Source organism: Lycorma delicatula, chromosome 2 (assembly GCF_047948215.1).
Source record: "Lycorma delicatula isolate Av1 chromosome 2, ASM4794821v1, whole genome shotgun sequence".
Classification (NCBI taxonomy): domain Eukaryota; kingdom Metazoa; phylum Arthropoda; class Insecta; order Hemiptera; family Fulgoridae; genus Lycorma; species Lycorma delicatula.
The window spans coordinates 102252597-102277139 of record NC_134456.1 but is presented as its reverse complement, the minus strand read 5'-3'; the positions used below and the strand labels follow the sequence as shown (position 1 = coordinate 102277139).

General features: G+C 29.7%; 1 protein-coding gene across 1 annotated transcript in view; it reads right to left on the bottom strand.

Moving 5' to 3' along the window:
- Positions 1-434: 434 nt before the first annotated feature.
- The window catches only part of LOC142320227 (coiled-coil domain-containing protein 22-like), a 51342-nt gene continuing 27233 nt past the window's right edge, over positions 435-24543 (bottom strand). The window contains exons 9-11 of the mRNA XM_075357925.1: positions 19392-19557; positions 6255-6389; positions 435-934 (exon numbers count right to left, since the gene is read on the bottom strand). Coding sequence (XP_075214040.1) covers positions 812-934; positions 6255-6389; positions 19392-19557 — 424 coding nt within the window. The 3' untranslated portion in view covers positions 435-811. The remainder of the gene's footprint in view (positions 935-6254; positions 6390-19391; positions 19558-24543) is intronic.

Genomic DNA, 24543 nt, shown 5'->3' with positions numbered 1-24543 from the left:
TGTTGTGAACAGATTGCCGATTGACTGTGAGAGAACTTATAGAAGAGGATAGCATCTTAATTGGATCATGCCATGACATTTTGACTGAAAAACTGAACAGCAAAATTGAGTATCAGCAAAGTTTGTTCCTCATTTGATGAACGAACAGCAGAAAGAACATCAAGTGAATATTTGTTGGAAACTTCTTGAACAAGCTGATAACAATGAAACATTAATGTAAAAAATCATAAGCTGGGAGATGAAAGCTGGATTTACGGCTACAACATTGAGAGACAAAAGTTGAATGACCAAAATTCACACATTACAAAAATCATTACAACAGTTCCACACGTTGCACTCAAATAACAATAACACGAAAACTAAATAAGATATCAACAATCAAAGAACATGTGGTTACAGAGGAGGTTATGCGGAACACAATCCTGCCAACCGTATGTCACTAAATATCTCTGTTGGTGTATTGGTGGGTAATTAAAAATGTTCAGTTATTTCTGAACAGACCTCATACGTTCTATACACAGCTTAACAGTAGAAATATATCTTGTTTTATTTAAATTCCTATCAGTATCAATCAAATGGTCCCAGATATCAGCCCTGGAATCAATCTTTTCAACCTTATCACTTGCTAGTTTTGTCGCTATTATTCTTGACTACATAATAGCAGGTTTTAAAGAAATATCATTCCTCTTAGCAGGATCATACTGATTTTTCTGTACATGATATGATGAGATATCAAGTACCTTTTGGCTCATTTAACATCGTACTAGCAATATAGTACAATAGTAGTAATAATAATGATGATTTTTTGCTATCATGAAGATGTTTTTGAATGAGATTTTGAGGACACTGCAGATGTTTCTCTTCGCATTTGCTGTAAATCGGCCATGATGCGTTCCAAGTTATCAGCTGTATGTTTTGCCATTTCTACTTCAATCTGTAAAATTAGAGAAAGATAAGAGTGTAGCAACAAATCACAATAAAGCACTGAAAGAATCAAAAGAATGATACAAACTGCAAATAATAATAGTAACGTTTAATAAATAAACTTGCTATGATATCAAAGTAATATTATGTTTTACTGATAAATTGTTTAAAATAACCAACTTCTGAAATTAAAAATGAACCAATATTAATTAAACAGAACATCTTTAGCAAAAGATTTTGACCATCTTGAAGAGCAACTGAAATCTTTTTAAAGCAAGTTGTATAAGTTACAGTTTGTAGTTTTACTTAATTTTTATTGTGAACTTTCTCTGTCATGAACAGACATGATAAATTAGTGTGTTTTAGATAAGATTGTTGTACATATGCCAACAACTCAAACTTAAAAGTTAGAAGAATTTCTAATAACATACAAATTAAATGAATAATTTAAAAAAGATTTTAATCTATGGAACGAGCCAAACCAAAATAAAACTGAACCATAAGGACCTATGCAGGTGCTGAGGAAAGTAAATCCCTTTAAATGTTTATTTTAATCTGTATACAGAAGGGCAGGCAGGAGACATTTCCTGATTTGAGGCTATCTTAATTATCTTTTTCAACAGTTCATTATTTTCATTCGTCCTCTTTCTGCATGATCCCCACTCCTCAAACAACTATGAAACAGAATATATTTGGTTATAATTCTACAAAGGTTTTAAAACATTAATTTCTGTCGCAAGTAAATTTTTATTTTCTGAGCGATTCATATGATAATCCACAAGTCTACAGTTATGCAGGATATTAAAAAGGGATAGATGGAAAACTCTTAAATAGTTTTTTCAACCACTAAACATAAAAAAAAGAAATTAGCAAATGTGCCTCCCTACCTTGAAATAATCTATTTTTTTACATACAATCACCATATGCCAAGCCCCTGCGGTGAGCAACTCAAAAATTTGAATTGGAACGTACAGGGTTGTAACATGATTTTAAAAGGAATCAAAATCAACAATTAACATAAAAAACATTGGGCTTTCAAAACACTAACTAAATTGGTTACCATAATATTTTTCACACCTTGTTTTAAAAGTACTGTCTAGCACCTATTTATAACTGCTTAAACACTAAAAAAAATAAAATCTAGCAAATACTTCTACCTAAAACAATCAATCTATTTTTGATATGAGGTAGTAACCTCATATCCATGTCCCAAGTAGTAACTTGGGGTATGCAGTGGCTACTTAGGAAACTAATTGTGAAAAATATTAAACAACCACACCATTTTGGCTAAAGCAGAAGTCTGAAGTTTTTTATGTATTTTTTTTTGTTTTGCAATACCCTTTAATATGATCTGTCACATCCTACTCTTTAATTTACATTTTTTGAGTTCCTCCTACACGAGCTTGGGGTGGGGGTGGTCGGTCTCATATAAAAAAATAGATTGTTTTGAGGTTGAAGGGATTGCTAAATTTCATTTTTCTATGTTTAACGATTGAAAATTATTTAAGAGTTACCATAAATGGTTGCATTATTACCATTCTGTATAATGCAACGTTTTTCATTTGGAGCCAGGAGACAGCTGCATCCCTCAATCCTGTAAATGTTGTATCTGTAGCTCATTACAGCCAGATTGCCAGACAAGAGTTTATGTAATTAATTATAATCCAACAACAATCGAATGATGACTGGGAATATTATTGAGAGCAGCTGTTAGCATTAAAAAACTAATTTGGTTAAACTTCAAACTGGCAATTTTCTGCACAAGAAGACTAATGCAAACCATTTGTGCTGTTCCCAATACACTACATATTTTATGATAAAAATTTCTCTCTAACACTAATCAACAACCAAATAATTAAAAAAAATCTCATACTAAATAGTTTTTTAAATTTTGCTTTTAAATTAGTAAAAATGTTTATGTGAAAGTACATTTTATGAAAAATTCAGTATCGCTAATTTTTTGTTTTCATTTTAAGTTACTGTACATTAGTATTTCAATGCTTGAAAATTCTGTAGCATAAATTCAGGTATTGTAATTTATTTATTTTTAGAAAATGTAGAAATATTTCATCATGTTACATAGGCATAGTAATTATAAAAGATACTAATTACCACCATCCCATTTCCATAATGATGATCAAGCATTTATTTTTATCTTAAAATAATTTTTTCATTACAGAAATTGGTTTTATATTGTTAAAGTAGCTAAAACCCTTAAAAATAAATAGACTTAGGAAAATTGCATAGCATTATTAACCAGTATGGAATACCAAACTCTATAAACAGTAGCACATCCTACATTTTCAATTTGTAGTACGGGACAAAAAAAATTATCCTTTAAAATGATGCACTTTTAATGTAGCATCAGCAGTGATGCAGTTGAAATGGAAAAATATTAATTTTTAAAATATAATATTCATATGCAATTTTGTTTAACCATGTTGATCGTAGCATACTTTTTATTTACAAGAATTTTGTTATACTTAAATGAAACTTTGTGAAATGAACTACTTTTTATATAATTTAAAATAAGAAAACATTACTGAGTATGTAGTGAGATTTCAATAAGGATTCGTAGTTAATTGATCATTGTGATTCTTAAAATTTATATTAATTAGAAAGTGTAATACAATACATTATTTCAAATTAAATAAAATAAAAAAACATTAATCGGTATTGTTCATGCCTAAAAATTTTTAACTATTTTTTTTATGAAATATTACAAATGTAGAATAATAAAACAGGATAAGTATTACACAATTTTATCTTTTCTCATTCATTGTTATTAAAATTAAGTTTTGAATGTAATTCATTTCCTGTTTAAAATGATTTACATACTTTTGAAGCAATATCTTAAACAGGCAACAAATTTGTGCAGCATGATGATATTAAATTCAACTGGTACAAAATGTTAAAACAACCATTAATACAAATTTCATCAACATATTGACCACTGTGCTAAGTAAATTCAATATCAATTGAAACTAAACTACCAAAACATAATAAACAGAAAAAAAAACATTGGTTTGTGTGGAACTATGTTTCGCACGAGATTTGAGCATGACAATGTTATTGAACTACTAGCTGCAGGGTGTCCCTATGGCACGGTTCTGCAGCTAGGTCCTCCGAGCGGGTTGCCCTGGCGGGCGAAGTCTAGGAATGGGATTATTAGGTGTCCAATTGATTACCTCTTGAGTAAAATTTTTTTTTGAATGATGAAAATTGATCAAGGAAAAGCAAAAAAATAGCAGCAAATCTTTCCAATTAAATTTGGTTTAGATCGGTTTAGGCATCTTTTAAAGATTGCACACTCTCAACATTTTCATTAAGATCTATAATATCCATATGTAAATTCACTCAATACGTAAGCTGGAAACTTAAATATAAATTAAATTAATTTATTTATTAGTTATATATTATATCCAGTTTATGAAACAAATTATCATAATATGAAACTAACCTTCCATGACACAATAAAAAAAGAGAAGTTAGCTTCAAAATCAATAAATCGCTAAGGAGGAAATATAGGATTCAAAATTCTTCTAATTTTGACCATTATTGTTTACTATTTGATTTGACTCACGTGTTTTGCCTATATCTATGATTAGTTGTAATTACAAGGCCGAAAAAAAATCATGTTTACGATTCTAAATGAAAGCAAGCCCTCATTATTTTTATCCTTCAAAAGAATAAATAATGAAAAAATATAAAAGTAAAGTAATTGAATAATGAAAAGTATAAATAATGAGGATTTTAAACCCTCATTATTTATACTTTTGTTATTTTCTATTGTGTTTTATTTATTATTATTATTAGGGTATTAGTGAATCCACAGTATTTTCAGTATCGATTTATTTGTATCGAGAATAGTTGTTTTAAGATCTGCTACGATATTGAATGAATGAATTACGATAGTAAAATTTATTAATTTATTTTGCAATTATTATTACTGTTGTTATTTATTGTTTATAAATATTTAAGAAAAACTTTTATGATTTTTTGACAGGCAGTATGTTCAAACATGTAAATATGTTCTTTCTTTTTTCTCATATTTGCTGGTGTTGCTTCTTCTTACTTATTGTTTATAAACTGTAATGTCGCAAAAAAAACTTATTATCCTTATGAAGTAAACACATGTTTTTTGAGAAACTGGCGTTGGGCTAGATGAAAATACCAATTAATTAAATTCATCCATGATTTGGATGTTTTAAAAAATTACTTATTTAAACAAACAAATTGAATCTAAGCGATTGTTTAATTAGCTAATGAAACATGTTAATATTCCATTTTTCATTTCATTTAATAACAATAATTAATATTAATAATTTTTGCAAGTTTAAATTGAATGATTTGTTCAAAAATAATTATGAACAATTTGTTATAGAAATAAACTTTAATCAAATCAATGTTGATAAAGTGTCAATTTAAAACGATGAAATTGAAATCATAATACAAATTCATGAAATTGCTGTTTTTGAAAAGCCTGCCAAAACCTGCTTGACATGATAGTATATTCCATTGCACGACGGTTCGGCTCAGGCGGAACGGGACAATTTTTCGTGCCTGCTGCCGGTGTTCATCGATTTATAAGATGTTGTCATGTCAATAAACTTAACAAATTAACACCAACAATCAATTTTCAAGAGATCCTGCATCATCAATTGATATTCAATTCTATAATTACAACAAAATCAATTATTTTACAAAAAATAATAAAATTTAGGATTATCACCATTTTTATAATCCTGAAACTCTGCTACGGACAAACACACAACTCTGCTGCCCATACTGCAGTGACATAAATTTAAAACAACTAATTTTTTTGTTGTTGATAAAACAGTGATAGTTTAGGGAATTCTAATTTTTTTAAAATAATTTTTGATGTAATTATACAACTGAATACAAACTGAGTTTCGGTTGATATTGAATACAAATTTACATTTACATTAAAAAGAATCAGCATAGAATGTTATATAAATTTAGAAGTGTATTACTAACACAATCATTTTCTTCAAATTAATTTCACATCTGAAAAAATACCTTATATTAGGTTAAAAAATTAAAACTTCATAAACAAGATCAAGCATTTTACCATAGCGCATTGTATCCACAGAAAATTTAACCGTGTAGAAAAATTAGTATAATGTATGAAGGGATGAAGGGGCAGTTGCAAGCAATGTCTATAATTAAAATTAATCTTTATTGTCAGAAAAAGACTATGAATACAGTTACATAAAAAAATTCAATTAAAAAAAAGCACTATGTTTTTCTCATAAAATAGTAACAACAATAATGATTATCAGAAGAGATTTAACAATTAATAAACATACCTGTTCTTCTAAATCTCTGATCTCTCTTAAAATTGCACCAGTCTCTTCTACCATTTCTACTAATTCAGCAAAATCACTATGAAGCATTGCTAATATTTTGTAAGCTCTACGAGCAGTCTCATCTCTTTTAGCATCCTAAAATTACAAATTGAAAAATAAACAATCATTAAGAGAACACAATAATACATTATATAAATTGCATCATTGATATTGTGCTATTCTGTGGATTAAAAAGAATGACTTGCATTTGACTAAATGGATTGAGGGAAAATGTGGTAGAACCTTAATCAGAACATTATCACAAAATACGCTATCGATTATAAAAAAAGAAAGACTCAAGTTGATATTAAAACACAAAAAAGATATTTGAAATAATAGTATTAAAAAAAGTAAGTTACTGTATTAATATCATTAATACAAGTAACAACATAAAACAATTTAAAGGTGTTAATGGAAATTATCTGTATATGTTTATGTTTTAAAAAATATATATATATATTTATTTTTAAAAACTCATTAAAAGAGTTGGTTTTGTGAAAGACAATGTTTTAATTATACTTATAATTAATTGGTGGTAAGATCATTTAAATTGACTCTTAATTCATTAGAAATGAATATATTAGAATAATAAGGTTCTTCCTCATATAGTGAGATATTGTGCTAAGTTAGATGAAAACAGTTCTGCTGCCAGATTTGATAGAGGTGGATAATGCTTTTGTAGTAATAAAAAAAATAACTGACATTTATCTATTTTTTAGCAAAGTAGTAAATCTGTGTTATAAGAAACAGAATTTCCATCATTATAAACCTTTTTATTTCAAAATGTCAGATCCACTTGAAAAGTGTATCATGGAAGAACAGCATGCTGTGATAAGATTTTTATTTTCTGAAATGTAAAATGGGTTGAAATTCACATGTGGATTTTAAAACAATATGGTAAAATGTGATATTGACCGTGTAAATTTTATGTTGCAAAATTGCATTAACTGTCTTAAGAACAGAAGCAAAAAAATTTGGGAAACTGCTGAAATTTGTAGTGCGAGGTTCAGCACTGTCCATTCCATTATCCACGACAACCTGAATTATTACAAAACATGTTTGAGGTAGGTTAAAAGATGGTAGACTTAAAATCACAAAGATCCCTGAATTCACATTTGTACAGAACTTTTTGCAGAAGGTAATGCTTTTTTAGACTGCTTAATAACTTGTGATGAAACTTGGATTCATTTTAAAATAAATGAAACTATCATCAAAAAGACAGAAAACCACAACTACACCATGCTAGTTAAATATAGGTAAAATGGAGGGAGTGAAAAAATTAAATAAACTTATAAATGTAACATGAATACCAATAAAGCTAAGGTAAGACCATAACAGCAATTTAAATATAAAATAAAAGTATCTGAGAGTGGGATGGACTCACATTATAAGGAAAATGAACTATTATTATCTAAGCATGAATTACTAAGAAATATCTAGGTGGTTAGCATAAACATAAACTGGTAACTCGGCAGAACATTACTGAATATGATTTAAGGATGGTGAGGATGTAACAGAATGGAACTTAGTTTTTTAAGCATTTTTGATATTTCAGCATTTTCTGAAAATAAGAATTTCACAGATAAAATAATACATCTCCCAAAAATTGCATTACTAAGAAAAAAGATTGCGCACATGAAACGTCGCATAGCTGAAGTGAAACATCTATACAATGAATTGAGATAAAAGAGATTATAAGAGCACAGTATTATAAAAATAGATACAGAAAATAATTAATAAAAAATCATTTTAATGAAAAATAATAACTTTTTTTGCTTCTGTATCTTCACAATTAAAGAATGATACAATAGATTGTGATGAGTAAAATGTGATATATAAACACTCTACACTGAAGCTGATCCAGGTATCTTGAAAATACTGCATCGACTGTAGTTCCTTCATTAAGGTTGTTATTAATTTTCAATTTCAGTTTATCTTGAAATTGATTAATGGTTGAGCTTCTTGCAAAGCAAAGTTGTAACAAATACTGTAGTCACCACTAAGAATCATACAAATTTTGTGTAAATCCTCACCATAAATAGCATAGCACCATAAACTGTGTATGCTAGTAATATTCTGTGGAGAAAACAAATGATCTCCTGGAAGGTGTATTGGGAGAGATGTAAATTACTACCAATATTAAGTTTTTAAGGAAAAAAATCCTTGAGACCTCTAGCATGGGCTCTTAAATTCTGGCAATTCTAAAAATGTCACTTGTAACCCTTTCCCTTTGTAATAAAATCATGAGTTGTAGATTTATTTTTTTAAGACGATTAAGTGAAAGTCGACAAAATCATTCTTGAAGGCTGCATATTGATGTTACTCTTTAACAGTGGTACAATATTTGGTCATTGTTAAGAGGACAAGATATAAAGTCCTTCCCATGGTAGTCACTTTGATAAAGCAACAAATAATAGTTGCTGAAAATGATTCTTACGAAATTGTAGACAATTCATTGAATGTTTCTCCTTCTAATTTATGAATTGTCATGGTGCAGGAAAACATAAGCAGATAATGATTTCATTTAGAAACAATAGTTTTATTGTTCAGTGAAATTGTTGATGTTCTTCATTCTATAGGCATTGCATACCGATTAATATTATTTTGCTACATGTAAGCAGCAGCTTTTCTTCTAGATTTCTCTACTCTGTTTTTCTAATTGTGGAAATTCCAACCATACACGAGTAACTTCACCTTCATCAATTTGTTCAATGTGGATTAATTAGCCAAACCATCAGAAACATTTATATTATGAGATAATATTTATTCAAAATGATGTTATTTCATATAGCAAATCACCAATGTCAATGACAGACATTTTATGAAGTTTTTATTGAACATACGCTTGCTGTTCTGCATTGTGATAGCCAACATAAATGTCTTTGGCCATCAAAATAACTTTGTTCCGTTCAGAGTTCAAAATTAATTGAATAATTTGTTAGAAAAAGATGAATTCCATGTAGGCACAAGTTTTTTTTTTTGTAAAGAATATTGCTACGCTCAGCTCCCAATTCATTTTCTTCCAAAATCATACCATTTTCAAATGTTGTGAGAATTGAAAAAAACTTAACATTGGACTGTCTCATAGCCTCATCAAGTTCATAAAATTTTAGACTACATCATAACATCAGCTCTTCAAGTTATTTAATTTGTTTATAAATTTGCATAGCATGTACATGTGCTAACTGCCATTACTCTGCCTTCAAAATTTTGCATGATCTGCTTCAATCTTGCATCAATTTGGGACAATATTTTTCTCCAATCATACTAACTTTGTCACACTTAACTAATAACGACTCATGTTGCTGAGCAACTTCAACAGATAATGGCGACAACCTGAAGAGAGAAATTTTAAGAGCAGTATGAAGAGTAGTTCCATTAATGGCAACTGCTACTTTACCAGTAGACACACACCATTATGTAGGCATTGCAATAATCAGTATTAATTCTAAATGAATTATAAATCTCCAAAAATAGTTTTATAACAAACGTTATAAACCACATCCTGGGAGCACAGTTAAAAATATTTGAAGTGGAGATTGATTTGATGAAAGATGATATATAACGTGCATTAAAAGTAGTTACTTTTTAATACAATTGTTAATAAAACATTCAGATTCAATCTATTGATTTGAAATATTTGTATTTTTGCCCAGAGGCTTAGATGCTACTGTAAGGGTGATGTGCTCTTGCACGAATTTTATTGCCATTTGGAGTTATACCATGTCAATCAAAATGCCTTAATTTATTCATGACTATCAGGAATGGTGTAACTTCTACACCTTCGCTGAATATGCAAAACTGTCCCAAATATATTAAGGGTAAAGAGCTCTCAAACAGTAAACTACATGGGACATTTCTTTCACCTGATACGATTCTCAAGTATTTCTCATCATTCCATAATAAAGTTAGCTGTTGAGCAATAGCTACATATTCACTAATTTCATCTTTTATTTTAATAATAGTAGTATTATCTGAGCAGAAAGAATTATCAATTGTTCATTGTTCATAAAGTGATGTAGTTATGAGATACTGTAGCCAAGTTTCAATCTTTTATTCAAAAAACCATTCAAATAACTCATGTATGTTTTTTTTGTGTGATATGAACATTGATGTAACCATCATTGTTAATATCTTTAAATAAACGAATTATCACTGTATTAACCTTAACAGGAAAATTAATTATTTGCTCCAAAATTTCTAACTGTCCTTGTACATGGCATAATCGTCAAAATTGCATAAATGGTATTCACAGAGAAATTAATCTTTCAGAAACCAAATACGGGATAGGCAAGTGTGCTGGTGTTTCTGGATATGTAAAACCATCATAAACTGACATCAGGATTTTTTTTTTTTTTTTTTTTAAGAACTGCATGCAGCTGTAGCACACTTTAAGTCATCTCTGGACGTTTCAGATACTACAATGTGTAAAATTTAAATATGCTGAGCACCAGAATTTTTTAAATCACTTCAAAACCAAAGTCTATCACAAATGGAACACACAGCACTGAACGGATTGTCCTGAAAATTTAAAAAAAAATTGTTTATGAGCATTATTATGAAAATTAAAATTACTACTATATTGAAAATTAAGTCCAATTTTATTTATCGTTGACTGATTACTAGTTCCTGGTATTGTAAATCTTTCATTATCATCAAAATTTACAGGTAGAGTACTTGTTGATAGAACGTAACATTCAACTTGTACAGCATTAGAACCAACTTCAAGCAATGCTTTTTTCCATTGTTTATATCCCTTATACATTGCGACACGCTTTTAGGGATTTTCAGAGAATTAGCTGGCATTTTGCTTTCACAATGTCTTTTCACTTGAAGTGCATTAGGTGCCAAAATGCAATTCATACATACAGTTCTTATGATAGCAAAGAACACTCAACTTGTACAACATAAGGAATATTTTGAATTGATTGATTAAAAAAGCTGCTTTTATTTTTGGCTGGATTATCATGACACCATTGGACTATATTTCTTGACTTTTTTTGCGTCATATTCATAGGATTCTCGTTAGCTGGTTCTTTTCCATTTTCATACTCTTTTCTCTTATTATTAATTCCAACATTATAAAACACTTGATGGCGGGGGGGGGGGGGAATTAATAAATCACCCTTGTATACGCAAAAAGTATCAATAAATATTTAATTACAAGAATTTTAAATTTAACAAAATGATGTTTATCAAACTTAACCACTTTTGTGACTTCTCACACAAAAACAAATACTCGACCACTTTACAAATATGACTACTTGATCTGTCTATAGTAGCGTCCAAATTAATCTGATCATAGTTGTTATTTAAAGTAACTTTATTTAGAAAGAAAAACTATCATACCTGAACAATTTGTGAATATCTAGTATTTAATGTGTCCTTTATTCTTAATCATTTCATGTACATGATTTGGCATCGATTCAACAAGTGTACTATAAATTTTTTTCTTTATTTCTTTATCATGAAACCATACCAATATTACTGCTTTAATAGATCAATTTTTGTGGTACAATTCATTTTTGACAGTTGTTTTTGACTACTGCCCAAAGATTTTCAATTGGGTTTAAAAGTGGGGAGTTGCCTGACTGCAGGAGCATTTCAATGTTTTATTCTTTGAGAAATTTTCCGCTTTGTTGGCAGTATCGCATTGCCCCAAATCTTGTTGGAACACCATTCCTTGTGAGAATTTTGAAGTTTTATCACAACACTTTCTTTCAGAATCTTGATACATTCATTACTTTTCACCATACCATCTACTGAAAGTAATGAAGTACGACAGTTAAATGTGAAACAACCCAAAAAAATTTTTCTGGGGACATTTAACTGATTGCTGGATATGAACCAGTGATGTATTTTCATCTATGCTTTTGTAATGTATGGAACCGTCTGCCCATGAACATAAAAATGTTACTCATTGGAAAACATTTTTCTAGTCTTCTTTAGTCTAGTTAGCATGTTCTGTGGCCCACAGTCTTTTTTTGTACATTGCTGGTGTTAAAATCTGCTTTTTAGTTAGTCAATGAGCTTCCTTTCTAGCTGTAAGAAATCAGCATCTAACAGTTATCATGTAAATGTGTTCTACTGGTTGCTAATTCTTGATTTAAGTCCATAGTAGATAATTTTGGATCAAATTTACTTTTTGTCACTACTAAACGATCCTTTGTTGTAGTAGTTTTTCTTTTACGGCCACATTTGCCTTTCCTTTAAGGTAAAAGGGAACCAGTTTCTTTAAATTGTTTTAAAATAGCATTCACTGTCCCTATATTGTGTTATACTGGTATGCTCAGAAAGAGAAAGAAATTTTTGAATGCTTTCTTGGAGTTATGTCCATTATTATATATTTAAGATACACAGAACAAAAAAGATATGAAAACAGGATTTTGTAACAGAAAATGAAATAGACTTTAACAAAATACTATTTATAAAATGAAAATTTTTAATTACCAAAGAATAGTAACTTCCACTACAAAGACAACTTAAAAAGTTGTCAAACAGTGTAGCCACAACATAGAAATAAACAAAATATTACCTGTGTTTGAATTAATTAGCAAGCTGTTATACGTATATGACTATACTAACTGCAACAAAGCAAAGGTACCCCCATTATACTCAGAATCTCCCCTCTTGTATACCTTGCATGCTTACTACAATCCCCATTCGTCTCGCTTCGAGGCATTACAGATTCCATAACACTCTTAAACTATGTTACCCTCAATACAGAAGTTTCACTTTAAAAAAATGAACATTAAAGAAATTAAAAACTTTTTTCCCAAATGTTCAAAATTAAAACTGTTATAAATGTTTGCCAATCACTTCTGCATATCTTTAACATTTGAATATTTAAATTGTACAATAAAAATCCTTCAATATTTAAAAATTCACTATTATAGTTGTTTTTATTTCTGAAAAGTCAGAGAAGATAGTGGTATTTTTACCAAGACAGGAGAAGTGGGTTTTTAACACACAATTTTGTGCTAACTACCTTTAACACATATTGTCAAGAAATATTGCTTTCCTCCAGGAATTCAAGAGCCACCCATCTTGTCATTGTTAAATAAAAATGGCAAAAGTTTAAATTTAAAAACAATTTGTACCTATAATGATCATCAATTCATCAAAGAAGTAATAACACAATTTTTGTTTCTTAGCATGTGATACATGAAACCAATTGCTTTAGCAATCTGTTTGGTTTCAACCAAACAGATTGCTAACCAATCTGTTAGTGGTTAAAATGAATCTTAAGTCAGAATTTTTCTATTATTCTTTGATAAATTCCCAAATTTATATTATGAAAATCGTAGATATTATGTGATGCATGATTATACAGATATGCTTTTTTTATTTTATATAATTACTTTATGTGCTCAGTATATATTTTTAACTATATTTAATCACTTGTTAACCAAGAAACAATAACTTAAGTCATATTAGCAACATCACATACCATGACATCATATCTCTCTTCTCTATTGAAACATACATGAGCAAAATTCATCTTGTCTGAACAATTCAAAATAACACAAGATTGTTGGCTTTGTTAGTCTACTGCTTTCAATAGTATAATCTCTTCAGACAGTATGATAACTGTATTGAGTGAGTGAACAGTGAAGTCCCATAATATGTTATGTGTAAATGATTCAGACAGTTTTTGTTACATTTATGGTGAGTTCACTATAAAATAACAGAAAGAAGACCATTACACCTGTAATTAAAAAAACTTATGGGAGGTGTGATTGGAAAGTTTTAAGACAGGTGCCACCCATTGCTCAATAAGAGGGGGTAGCTTTGCCCATGGGTGTGAAAGGGTAAGCTTGTTTTGTCCTTGAAACATCCTGAAAAGATCACTGCGATATCTTTTTCAGTAGAGTAGAATTCTGGTGAGTGAAGATGTATTTTCGGTAGATATTGATTTCACAAAATGAATGAAAAAATGGAACAACTTAGTGTTAAATTTTGTTTGAAAACAAGGAAATAAGCTTCAGAGACTTATGACCCTTAAAAACAGCTCTGGGGGATAAATGTCCAAGCAAGTCGAATGTTTTTATCTGGTTCAACAGATTCAAAGAAGGTTGCGAATCGGTCAAAGAGACCCCTAGTCCAGCCTTACACTTCAAAAACCAATGAGAAAAGTGTGAAAATTCACAATTTAGTGCCCTCTGACAGTAGACTTACAATTAGGGAGATGGCTGATGAAATGATTTTAAGTTTCAACGTGGTTCAGTCAATTTTAACTGAAGATTTGAACATGTGTTGAAGGTCTGCAAATTGATTCTGAAATTGCTGTCAGACCAGCAGAAACATCAACTTCGAAGTGTCCCAAGAACTAATTAATCAGGTTCAAACTGACCCAGATTTGTTAAATACGATAATTACAGATGACGAATCATGGGTTTATGGGTATGACCCCTAAACACAGGCATATTATTGCAGCAGAAGAGTCCAAGTACACCACAATGGAAAAAAGCGTGACAAAGCCAGTTGAATATGAAGAAAATATTGGTGGTTTTCATTAATTCTACGGGTATCGTGCAAAATGAATTTGCCCCTAGGGGGCCAAACAGTCAACCAGGAATTCTATAAAAGAGTTTGTGTGAAAATGTGCATAAGAATGTTCTCTGGTGAGAATTGGGTCCACCACAATGCACTAGTTCATTGTGTGCTTTCGTTTACCAAATTTTTGACCTACTTCAAATTTCTGTGCTTTTCAATCTCCTATTCCCCTGATTTAGCTCCTACCAACTTTCACCTGTTTCCTAAATTAAAATTATCGCTGAAAGGTAATTTGGTCCAGGTAAATATGAGAAGATTTTTAGCGCCCTTAAGAAAGAAAATTTCCAGGAAAGCTTCCAGAAGTAGAAATATTGTTGGAGTCTGAGTGTTCAGTCAGAAGGAGACTACTTTAAAGGTGATCCATCACAATAGCCTGTAACTACTGCCATTTTGAAGTTACAAACCCACTCACAAAACTTTCCAATCACACCTTGTAGATTGTACTTTAACTGTAAAATTGGTGATCAGAATAAGACATGGGCTCCTTATATAATATGTATAACTGTGCAGTCGATTTAAGAGGATAGCTAAAAGGAACATGAAAGGCCTTGCCATTTGATGTCCCTATGGTTTAGCATAAAGCAATAGCTAACTTAACAGGTTGTTATTTTTGTTAAACTGTGTCTGAAATTTCTAAGAAGTCTAAACACACTGTACAATATATTTTATAGCCATCTGCACTCAGATCTGTACCTCATAATGAATAAATTCCAGTTCCCAAGATTCTTGAAAATCTGTTTTGTGAAAGCAGTGATGATGAAGCGGACATTATGAAAGAAGACAATCATGATTCAGACTTGAAATTACAAGTGAGCCACTATTTATACCATGCAATGAGCTAAATGAGTTTGTAAAAGATTTAAACTTATCAAAAGATCAAGCTTAACCTTTAGACTCGAGATTCAAGATTGGAATGCACTTAAAGAAAATACACAAAAACTCTTGGACTATCAAAGCTGACAGAAAGATTTTTCTCAATACTTTGCTGAAGAAATAATTATTTTACTGTTCAAATATTGATGAATTTATGTTACAATTAGGGTAAGTTCATGAACCTGAAGGGTAGAGTCTTTTCATTGATTTCCTCTAAGTAAACCTTAAAAGCAGTTCTGCTTCAGAATAGTAATAAATACACTTTTGTACCTACCTGTTATGGAATTAATATGAAAGAAGAAAATTATGTTATGAAAAAATTTACTGGAAAAAGTAAATTATAAAGAGCATAGTTGGAATATGTGTTGAAATTTAAAAATAATAGCTTTGTTAGGGATGCAGTTAGGATATACAAAATACTGTTATTTTATTTATGAATGGGATAGCTGAGCTAGGGATTAGCATTATATATTAAAACAATGGAAACAATTTGAAGTTAACTCAGGAGAAAAAAAAATTATTCCCGTAGTTAAACTGGAAAAAAAAAATTATTCCACTTTATATAAAATGAGATTAACAAAAGATTTTACAAAAATTATGAAGTACAGTCAAGGATTCTTATACATAAGGCAGAAATTCGCAGAAGTGAAATGAAAATTAAATGAAGTCTTTCTGTTGGCCCACAAATTAGTGGTCCGAGATGAAATATTTATCTGTGTTGACGAAAGCAGAATTCACTCCTTGGACAGCATTTAAAAACTTGTGAAATTTTTCTGAGTGTTCATAAATCACAAAATTTCTGAGATATTATAAAAAAGTGATAAACTGACACAGAGCTATGGGATGTGGGATGTAATGTCACTAAAAGTACATTTCCAGTATTTCACAATTCTTCCCGGCAAACCTTGGGGCAGTAAATTATGAACAAGGTGAACGTTTCCAACAAGACATTTCAGTGTTGGAAAACCATTACCAAGGAAGTGGAGTGTTATATGTTGGCTGATTTATATGCATCTGCTAAGAAATTTAATGAAAGTATGTGACATCCCATAACATAAGTTATATTAACTTTTATAGATTTTTAATGTGCCATTTCTATTAAATTACGGGCGATAGAAAGATTCTATTTACAGATCTGTAACTAACATAAAAAATAATGCAGAGGAAGTTTTTTTTTTGTGTTTTTGATTGGTGAAAAACGCTTTGGCGTTATCATTGCCCGGAATAAAATCTTTTGAAAGAAAACAAATAGTAAAAAAAAAAAAATACTGCCTTAAAAACTAAAACTTATGACTAATATCACAGCTGAAAAATTTATTTTTAAAATACTTAAAATTAATCACAGCCGTAAAATATAAAATTAAAAAAAAGCTTAAAACTAAAAATGTAAAATTTAACAAAATAAAGTTTAAAAAAAATTCAAGAGGGATTTTTACCTACTTGGATAAGGGAAAGACTAGAAAATTCAGATAAAAAACTAATCCTAGAAAAATTTAAAAAGCTAAAACTTAACATAAAATATCACTAAAAAACTTAAAACAAATATCACTAAAAAATAAACTACTATCACAGATAAAAAACTAAAAACTATATAAAATCAACCATGTATACATATAAAAAAAAAAAATTGAAATAAAATTAACGAACTCCGAGGGGAGTGTAAAACACTCCTTCTCTGATTACAAAAGAAAATAACACATAACACTATTAAAAAGCGCGTAACATATTAATAGTTCTAAGAAATAGAAACACCCGATCTAAGATTACTTTATCATTGCTCAGAATTTTACAAATGTTCCTGGGCAATTTAAATGTACGATGCAATGCCACATAACAAATGCAATCCACAAGGATGTGGTGCACAGTCAAGCGGTAGTTGCATCGTATGCATGTTGGTGCATCCACTTTTGACATTAGATATCCATGTGTAACCCTAGTATGGCCTAATCGCAATCGACAAAGGACTACTTCCTCTTGAAGGAGTTTTCTAAAAGACAAGTCCCATGGTAACACAGTGGTTTTAATGTATCGAAATTTATTATCCACTTTGGCAGTTGTCACCATGCCACTTCATTTGAAGAGCGTGTTTTACACAACTGCTAAAATCGCATGTAGTAACATGATTGGTATAAAAAGGTTGACTACATGCATCCCTAGCAGCAGAATCTGTGCGTTCATTGCCTACATGGCTAGGGATCCAGCAGAAACTACCTTGTGCATTCTGACGGTTCAATTCGGCAATTGCGTTATAGATTTTCATGATCAACGGATGTCTAGAATAAAAATCTTTCAAGCTTGGAGTGCACTAAACGAGTCGCTACAAATAAGGATATGACGATACTTTGGGTTAACGATATTTAAAGCCTTATTGATAATATACAGTTCTGCAGTAAATACACTTGTAATATTAGGCAGACCAAACATACAGATTCTGCTATTAACAATAAATGTGGATCTAACGGTATCATTCTGTTTTGATCCATCTGTGTATACTAGTGTGTCTGGGTTTATTCTGGAAAGGATATCGTGAAAATTTTCCTGAAAGACGATAGGTGGTGTCGATTGTTTCTTGTATATGGTGATATCAAAAATAAAATTTATAAGGCTAATTTTCCATGGTGGAAGGCTGTATCCATGGTGGATACAGATAGGGATACATTGGAAAAATAGCAGGTATGTCTACATTTAAAAGCTATAGTAACTGCCGGATACGTACACCCATATGTGCAGTGGATCGTGGATGGTCCTCATATCTTTGTAAATTAGAATTCACAAGAAGTGCAGTAAAAGCCAGGTGATTCGGTTGCCCTTTAAGGTGGGCAAAGTAAGATGCTGATTGTTGGTCACGTCTATCCCAAAGCGATGGTTTACCGCACTCAACAAGTATGCTAGTGACAGGGCTTGATCTGAAAGCCCCTGTAGCAAAACAGAGAGAAGCGTGATGTACAAATGCAGAGGAAGTATCAACAATTAGAGAAACATTAAAAAAATTTTATTTTGTGTATTAATGTAATCTGAGAAAGAAAATTTACTGCAATACCACTGTGTGAATCCTACTACTAAGCTGAAGCAGTCTATCAATACATAACTTAAAGGTGTAGTAATTACTTATTTGCCTATAGTTCTCATAGTTGTAACACAAGCAAAGAATTTAAGGTAAAAGTTAAAGAATTACTTTCTCTTAGAGGAATGATCATCATTATTCAATAAATACCTACAGAAAATAAGTATCAATCATATAATATCAACAGCATTTCAGCAGGCTTAATATTCTGAAATGCATGAAATATCTACAAAAAATTTGGCTCAGTAAAGTTGGTAACGGGAAACTACATAGATCCTCACTTTCTCAAATAAACCTGGACTGGGATGCTTGTCGACTCTTGAAAATAGCAATTTCATTTTCTGGAGTGACTTATTATTTCTGTCAGCCACTGTTATGATTATACAGCTATAATGATTATGGAACTTAACTGTATTATCACTAATCACATGTTTCTGTACATGACCCAACAAGCCCCATTTCCTGATTTGTATTATAAATTTAAATACTAATAATACAAAAAGCTCTAATAATCTTCATATTAAAGATGATCTCTATTATCTGAAGTATCATAAAACCCTGATATTATTACGTAAATAAAAATAACCTAAAGTAATATTATTTACCTTAAAAATGAGTTCATTTGCTACAGTAAAAGATCTTTCTAATCTACCAGTTTCAGTATTAATATCTTTCTGCAGCTGCTTTGTATCACGTACGACATTATTTATAACTTCACACTGTTTTTTAATATTTCCAATTATTTCCATAATACGTCTAGTATAAGCAGGCCTGTTAAAACATAAAATAAGTTAAATAAAAAATTCACCAGAATACTGGATGTAATAGATATAGAGAAGACAACATATAAATATGAAAGTAAAGTAAACAGAAAAAAGTAATGAATCTTTTAATTCAGGATAAAATTGATAATAAAATATTGCTCAGAAGAAGAAGGGCAACACAGTTAGGAAAGTTGAGGAAATAGCTTGGTCAGATGTCTGGGACTGAAATGTTACAAGTGACATTTGACAATTGCCAATGTGATGTTAAAAAAAAAAAGAATAAGAAGTAAAACAGTTTTGAATGATCAGAATGTATCAACAGTGCTGAGTAGTACTGAAATTAACAACCTATAATATTAAATATTTAATGAAAAATAAGTAAAAATTAGAGTATCTGTTATAACAGATACAGTAATTATCACTTACAATGTTATAAGTAAAATAATGTATTGCACTGCACATTCAGTATCATGTAACAATTAAATATACAAATTTATGATTAAACATAAAAATTGTGATTAACTATATAAATATGTCTAATTGTACTCCTACAGACATTTCTCAAACAATACATACAAGTAAAATGTTAACAAATAAAATTTGTGAACATTGGTGAAAGTTACATACTATTGTTAAAAATTTTGTTGATGATGAAAACAATGTCAACCGGAATAAATTACTCGATGAAATATTGAATTGAAAGTTGAAGATATATAGTCAAACAAGAGGAAGTAAAGATGAAGATTGCTTAATAAAACAACTTAATTTTATAAGCACCTGTTCAAAAAAAAAAAAAAAAATACCAATCATTTGGCGTTTTAAAAAAGATTTTGATGAATTGTGCTTTTCTTCTACATACAGTGCCTATCCTTTTGCAAAAAATATAAAATTCCAACCAAAAATGTATAAGTCTTCTAAGAGACATTGAAATATGTAAAAAAAATTATTCTACTCGAATAAAATTTTAAGAAATGGTGCCCATAGTACACCGTACCTCCCCATTCCTTTGACTAATTGTAAGTAGAATTAAAAGACATCAATGCCCCAAACATGAAAATCATCATACCATATTTCATCGTAATCAATTCATCCAGTCAGACATATCAAGCAAACAGGCCAACACAGATACATTTTTTTGGAAGTCTTCATTAATAAAATTGTGTTTTTTATTTAAAGGAAGTTGTGACAGTATAGTATACAGTCATGTCCTGTCACAAATGTGTCCAATACATGGATGAGGTTACTAGAAAACAAACATAAATACTAACATGTACCTAATACACACATAGCTGAGATAAAATTTAAAAAATTTAACACATCCCCATAATTCAACATTAGCTTTGCATAACAAATCAGTAGACGTTAACATCCCTAACATAATAAAATATCATAACACATAAAAAATAATAAAATATATTAATATAAAACTAAATTATTTTCCATTCCAAGATATGATTACCATGCAAAACAATGTAAATATGTATATATTGTATATGTATATATTCTTTAGAGATAGGTATAAGATGTCTTTTACAGATCTTTCATTTGTATGGAAAAAAATCACACTGGCAGAGTTATAATTGCCTAAATAAAATGATTTCAATATAGTTTTTGTAAAAAAGATCATATTTTATTCTGTCTCAGTGATCTTTATTTATAAACTAACTTTTATAAGCTTTAACAATAATGGATTTTTTCATCTTATTAAAAAAAAAAGTAACTTATTTTTCAATTAAAAATGATTGAATGTACCTTAAATATACTATTAAATGTACCTATCTTACTATCAAATATACGTACACTATTATTTAAAGGTTTAATTGTGGGTTCATCTTCAAGCAACATAATATTCAAAGTATTTTTTCAATGTATGAAAGACAATAGTCTAGTCTATGTATTGACAACAGTCCTTGATTGTTGTCAAGGACTATAAAAACCCACAAATAAAATAGAATAAATATGTTGATATTTTGGTAATATTAATAAACAAATCAATTCAAGACACAATATAAAGGATCTCTGCAAAAGATCTTTACAAATTTAAATATTAGTAACAATTTAAATAAGGACTGCAGATGTTATAGGCAGGTTTTATTTAAAAGTTTCAAAGGTGGGTCGTCTTTGGTCATCTGAAAAAGGAAGTGACTTATAGCACTCTGGTATTGCCTTATAGCCAGAACAAAAGTAATGCTTATTTTACTTAGTAATAGCAATGAATGGTCAAGAAAATATGCAGTGTGTTAAGGGTTAATAGAAATGAAATCAGAAAAAGTTGTTCAATATAAATTTAAAAACAGATCACCACCACCTGCTACCGATTCGTGTACAATATAAAAAATATATATATTTTAAAACAGTATTAATTAATTCTACATCTGTTTTTATATTTACATAATGATAAAAAGTTAAAATTTCCTGGCTACAAAAAATTACTTCAGCTTTTTAATTGTTTAACTCCTAATGTAAACCAGTGTTATAATTTTTTCCCCTTTTTGTTCCTTATTCTCAACTGTACTTTAAATATTTATTTTTCATTTCTTTTTTGCGATTCTGTTTTTGTACATGTTCTATTTTAAATAGATTCTAACCTTAGAGAAGTTTATTTTTTCCTTATAATACTACTGTACTTGAAATTCCTGCCTACAATTTTTCATTTCTGTCTTGAAATCCTGATTTTGAAATTATTTCCTTATTTATTTGTTTAATTTTTTAAATATCATATTAAGTATACTTATGAATCCAATTTGTTTCCTGATTATGTAAATAATTATCTCTATAAATCTATTTAAACCAATTTCCAAATGTTATTGATCCCAATTTATTGTGCTATTTCAAAGTCCTGAATAGCAACAATTACTTTATGACAAAAATTATATACAAATAATAAATGTTAAAGCTGTATGCCACTGGATTTGCATTTTTTATTGTCATGCACTAAAAATGGTTTAGGTATACAAAAACCTTATAGTAATTTCTTACTGCTGCATTAAAACAACTCATAGAAATTTTTTTTTTTTTTTGCAATGGAAAATGTAACTAATGATCAGCTTGCTAGAGATTTAAAAATTAAAATTAGAGAAAATATTCCTGAAAGAGAGCATTAAATAAATGAATTTGTTTGAATGTTCCATTGGTAAATGAGGTTGCTGTCTTACTGGAGGCATTTTAGAAACTGAGATATTATTTTACATGTCACAAAAGAAGCGTTAAACAAATCAATGAGCTGCATCTTTCATATGATCCAGTACAACAATATCCTATAATAGTTTCCTTTTGGAGATTATAGATATTTAATAGATATCCATTAAGTTAGTAATCTTCATAAAACAATATTATCTATGTCATTCTGTTCTTAAGGATTAATGATTTGAGATGACTCCTTCAGTCATATTCATTGTTAAGAGAAATCTAATGAATCAGTATATTGTTGATGTTCATACCAAAGTAATTTAACAGATTAAACTACATTAAATTTAATCATATGAAGTTAAGAGCAGATAGTTATATAATCAAAAACATGTGGTGGGTGCTGACAAAAAACTAGAGGATACAGTTTAAAAATGTAAAAGGTTGTTTTACAAACTACATTTATGAGAGGTCCAAGATATCTGCATTAAAAACTGAAAGATGCTGTATTATGTTTGGATGTATGACCAACCAGATCTTTTTATTGCATTTATGTGTAATCCTAATTGGACAGAGATAACAAAAAATTTATTTAAAAATCAGATTACCTGAGAAAAGTTTGATATAGCAGCCTTCAACTTTCATTTGAAATTAAAATGTTATTAGATCTCCTAATTAAAGGTAAGATTTTTGTCACAGTTAAATGCTTTAGTACACTGTGGAATGGCAGAAAGAGGACTGCTACATATCCATCTTTTAGTGTGGTTAAATATTTAAATTAAATCGGAAAAAACAGATTCAATTATTAGTTCAGAAATATATTATCTACAATCTGGTTCTTTGGTGTGAAGTTAAGCCCAAGCCTTAAGGTCTGTGCGACCTTTGAACCCTAAACTCCCTTGAATGGTAGATGGGAGCTGTTCAAAAAACTACCCAACACAGTTTCTAAAACAACCATTAGTGAAGAAAATAGTTATCCAATTTACTGTAGAAGGTGCAAGAAAGATGGTGGGCTTTCAATAAAATTAGTAAAACAATTTGTGAAACTATGCTCATAAATAACAAATGAATTGTTCCATACTGTCCTCTTTTATCTCGATGCTTCAATGCTCACATTAAGATTGAATATTGTTACAGTTAAAGCCATTAAATATATCTGCAAATATATAAACAAGAGCTCTGATCAAATATGATTTTCAGTTTTATACAGAAATGACAAAATCTTAACTTATCAAACCATTAGGTAAATACATACTGAAAGCAGAAACCATCTGGAAAATACTTTCTTTTGACATACATGAAAGGTACCCCACAGTGACACATTTATCAGTCTATCTTGAAAATGAAGAGATATTTTACCTCTGAGAATATTATAGAAGAAGTTCAAAAACCTTCGAAAACAACTCTTAAGGTGATTTTTTTTCTTTATACAGTGACGATCCTTTTACAAGAAGACAATTTCTCAAATTATAGATGGAATAGATTACAACAGACCAGATGGAAAAAGAAGTTTCTGTGAAGGGTTCTCTGAACGTAAAAAAGGATAGGGCAAGTTTTTATGTTTCATCTCAACAACTCCAAATGATTAATTTTATGAATGTTATTACATAATGTTCAGGGACCACTGTCTTTCAGACATTTAAAAATAGTTAATGGTGTTACACAGAAAACATTCCTGTGTAACAGGAAGTCCTGGGCTCATTACAAAATTATCAGCACTCGGATGATAGCCTTAGTAAATCAGTAGGTTGTAGATCCCTGACCCTTTTAAGAGAATTTTTTGTCATATTGAAATTAAATTATGAGATTTGCAACCCAAAAAATGTATGGGCCAAATATAAAGATAATCTACCTGAAGATTATCAAA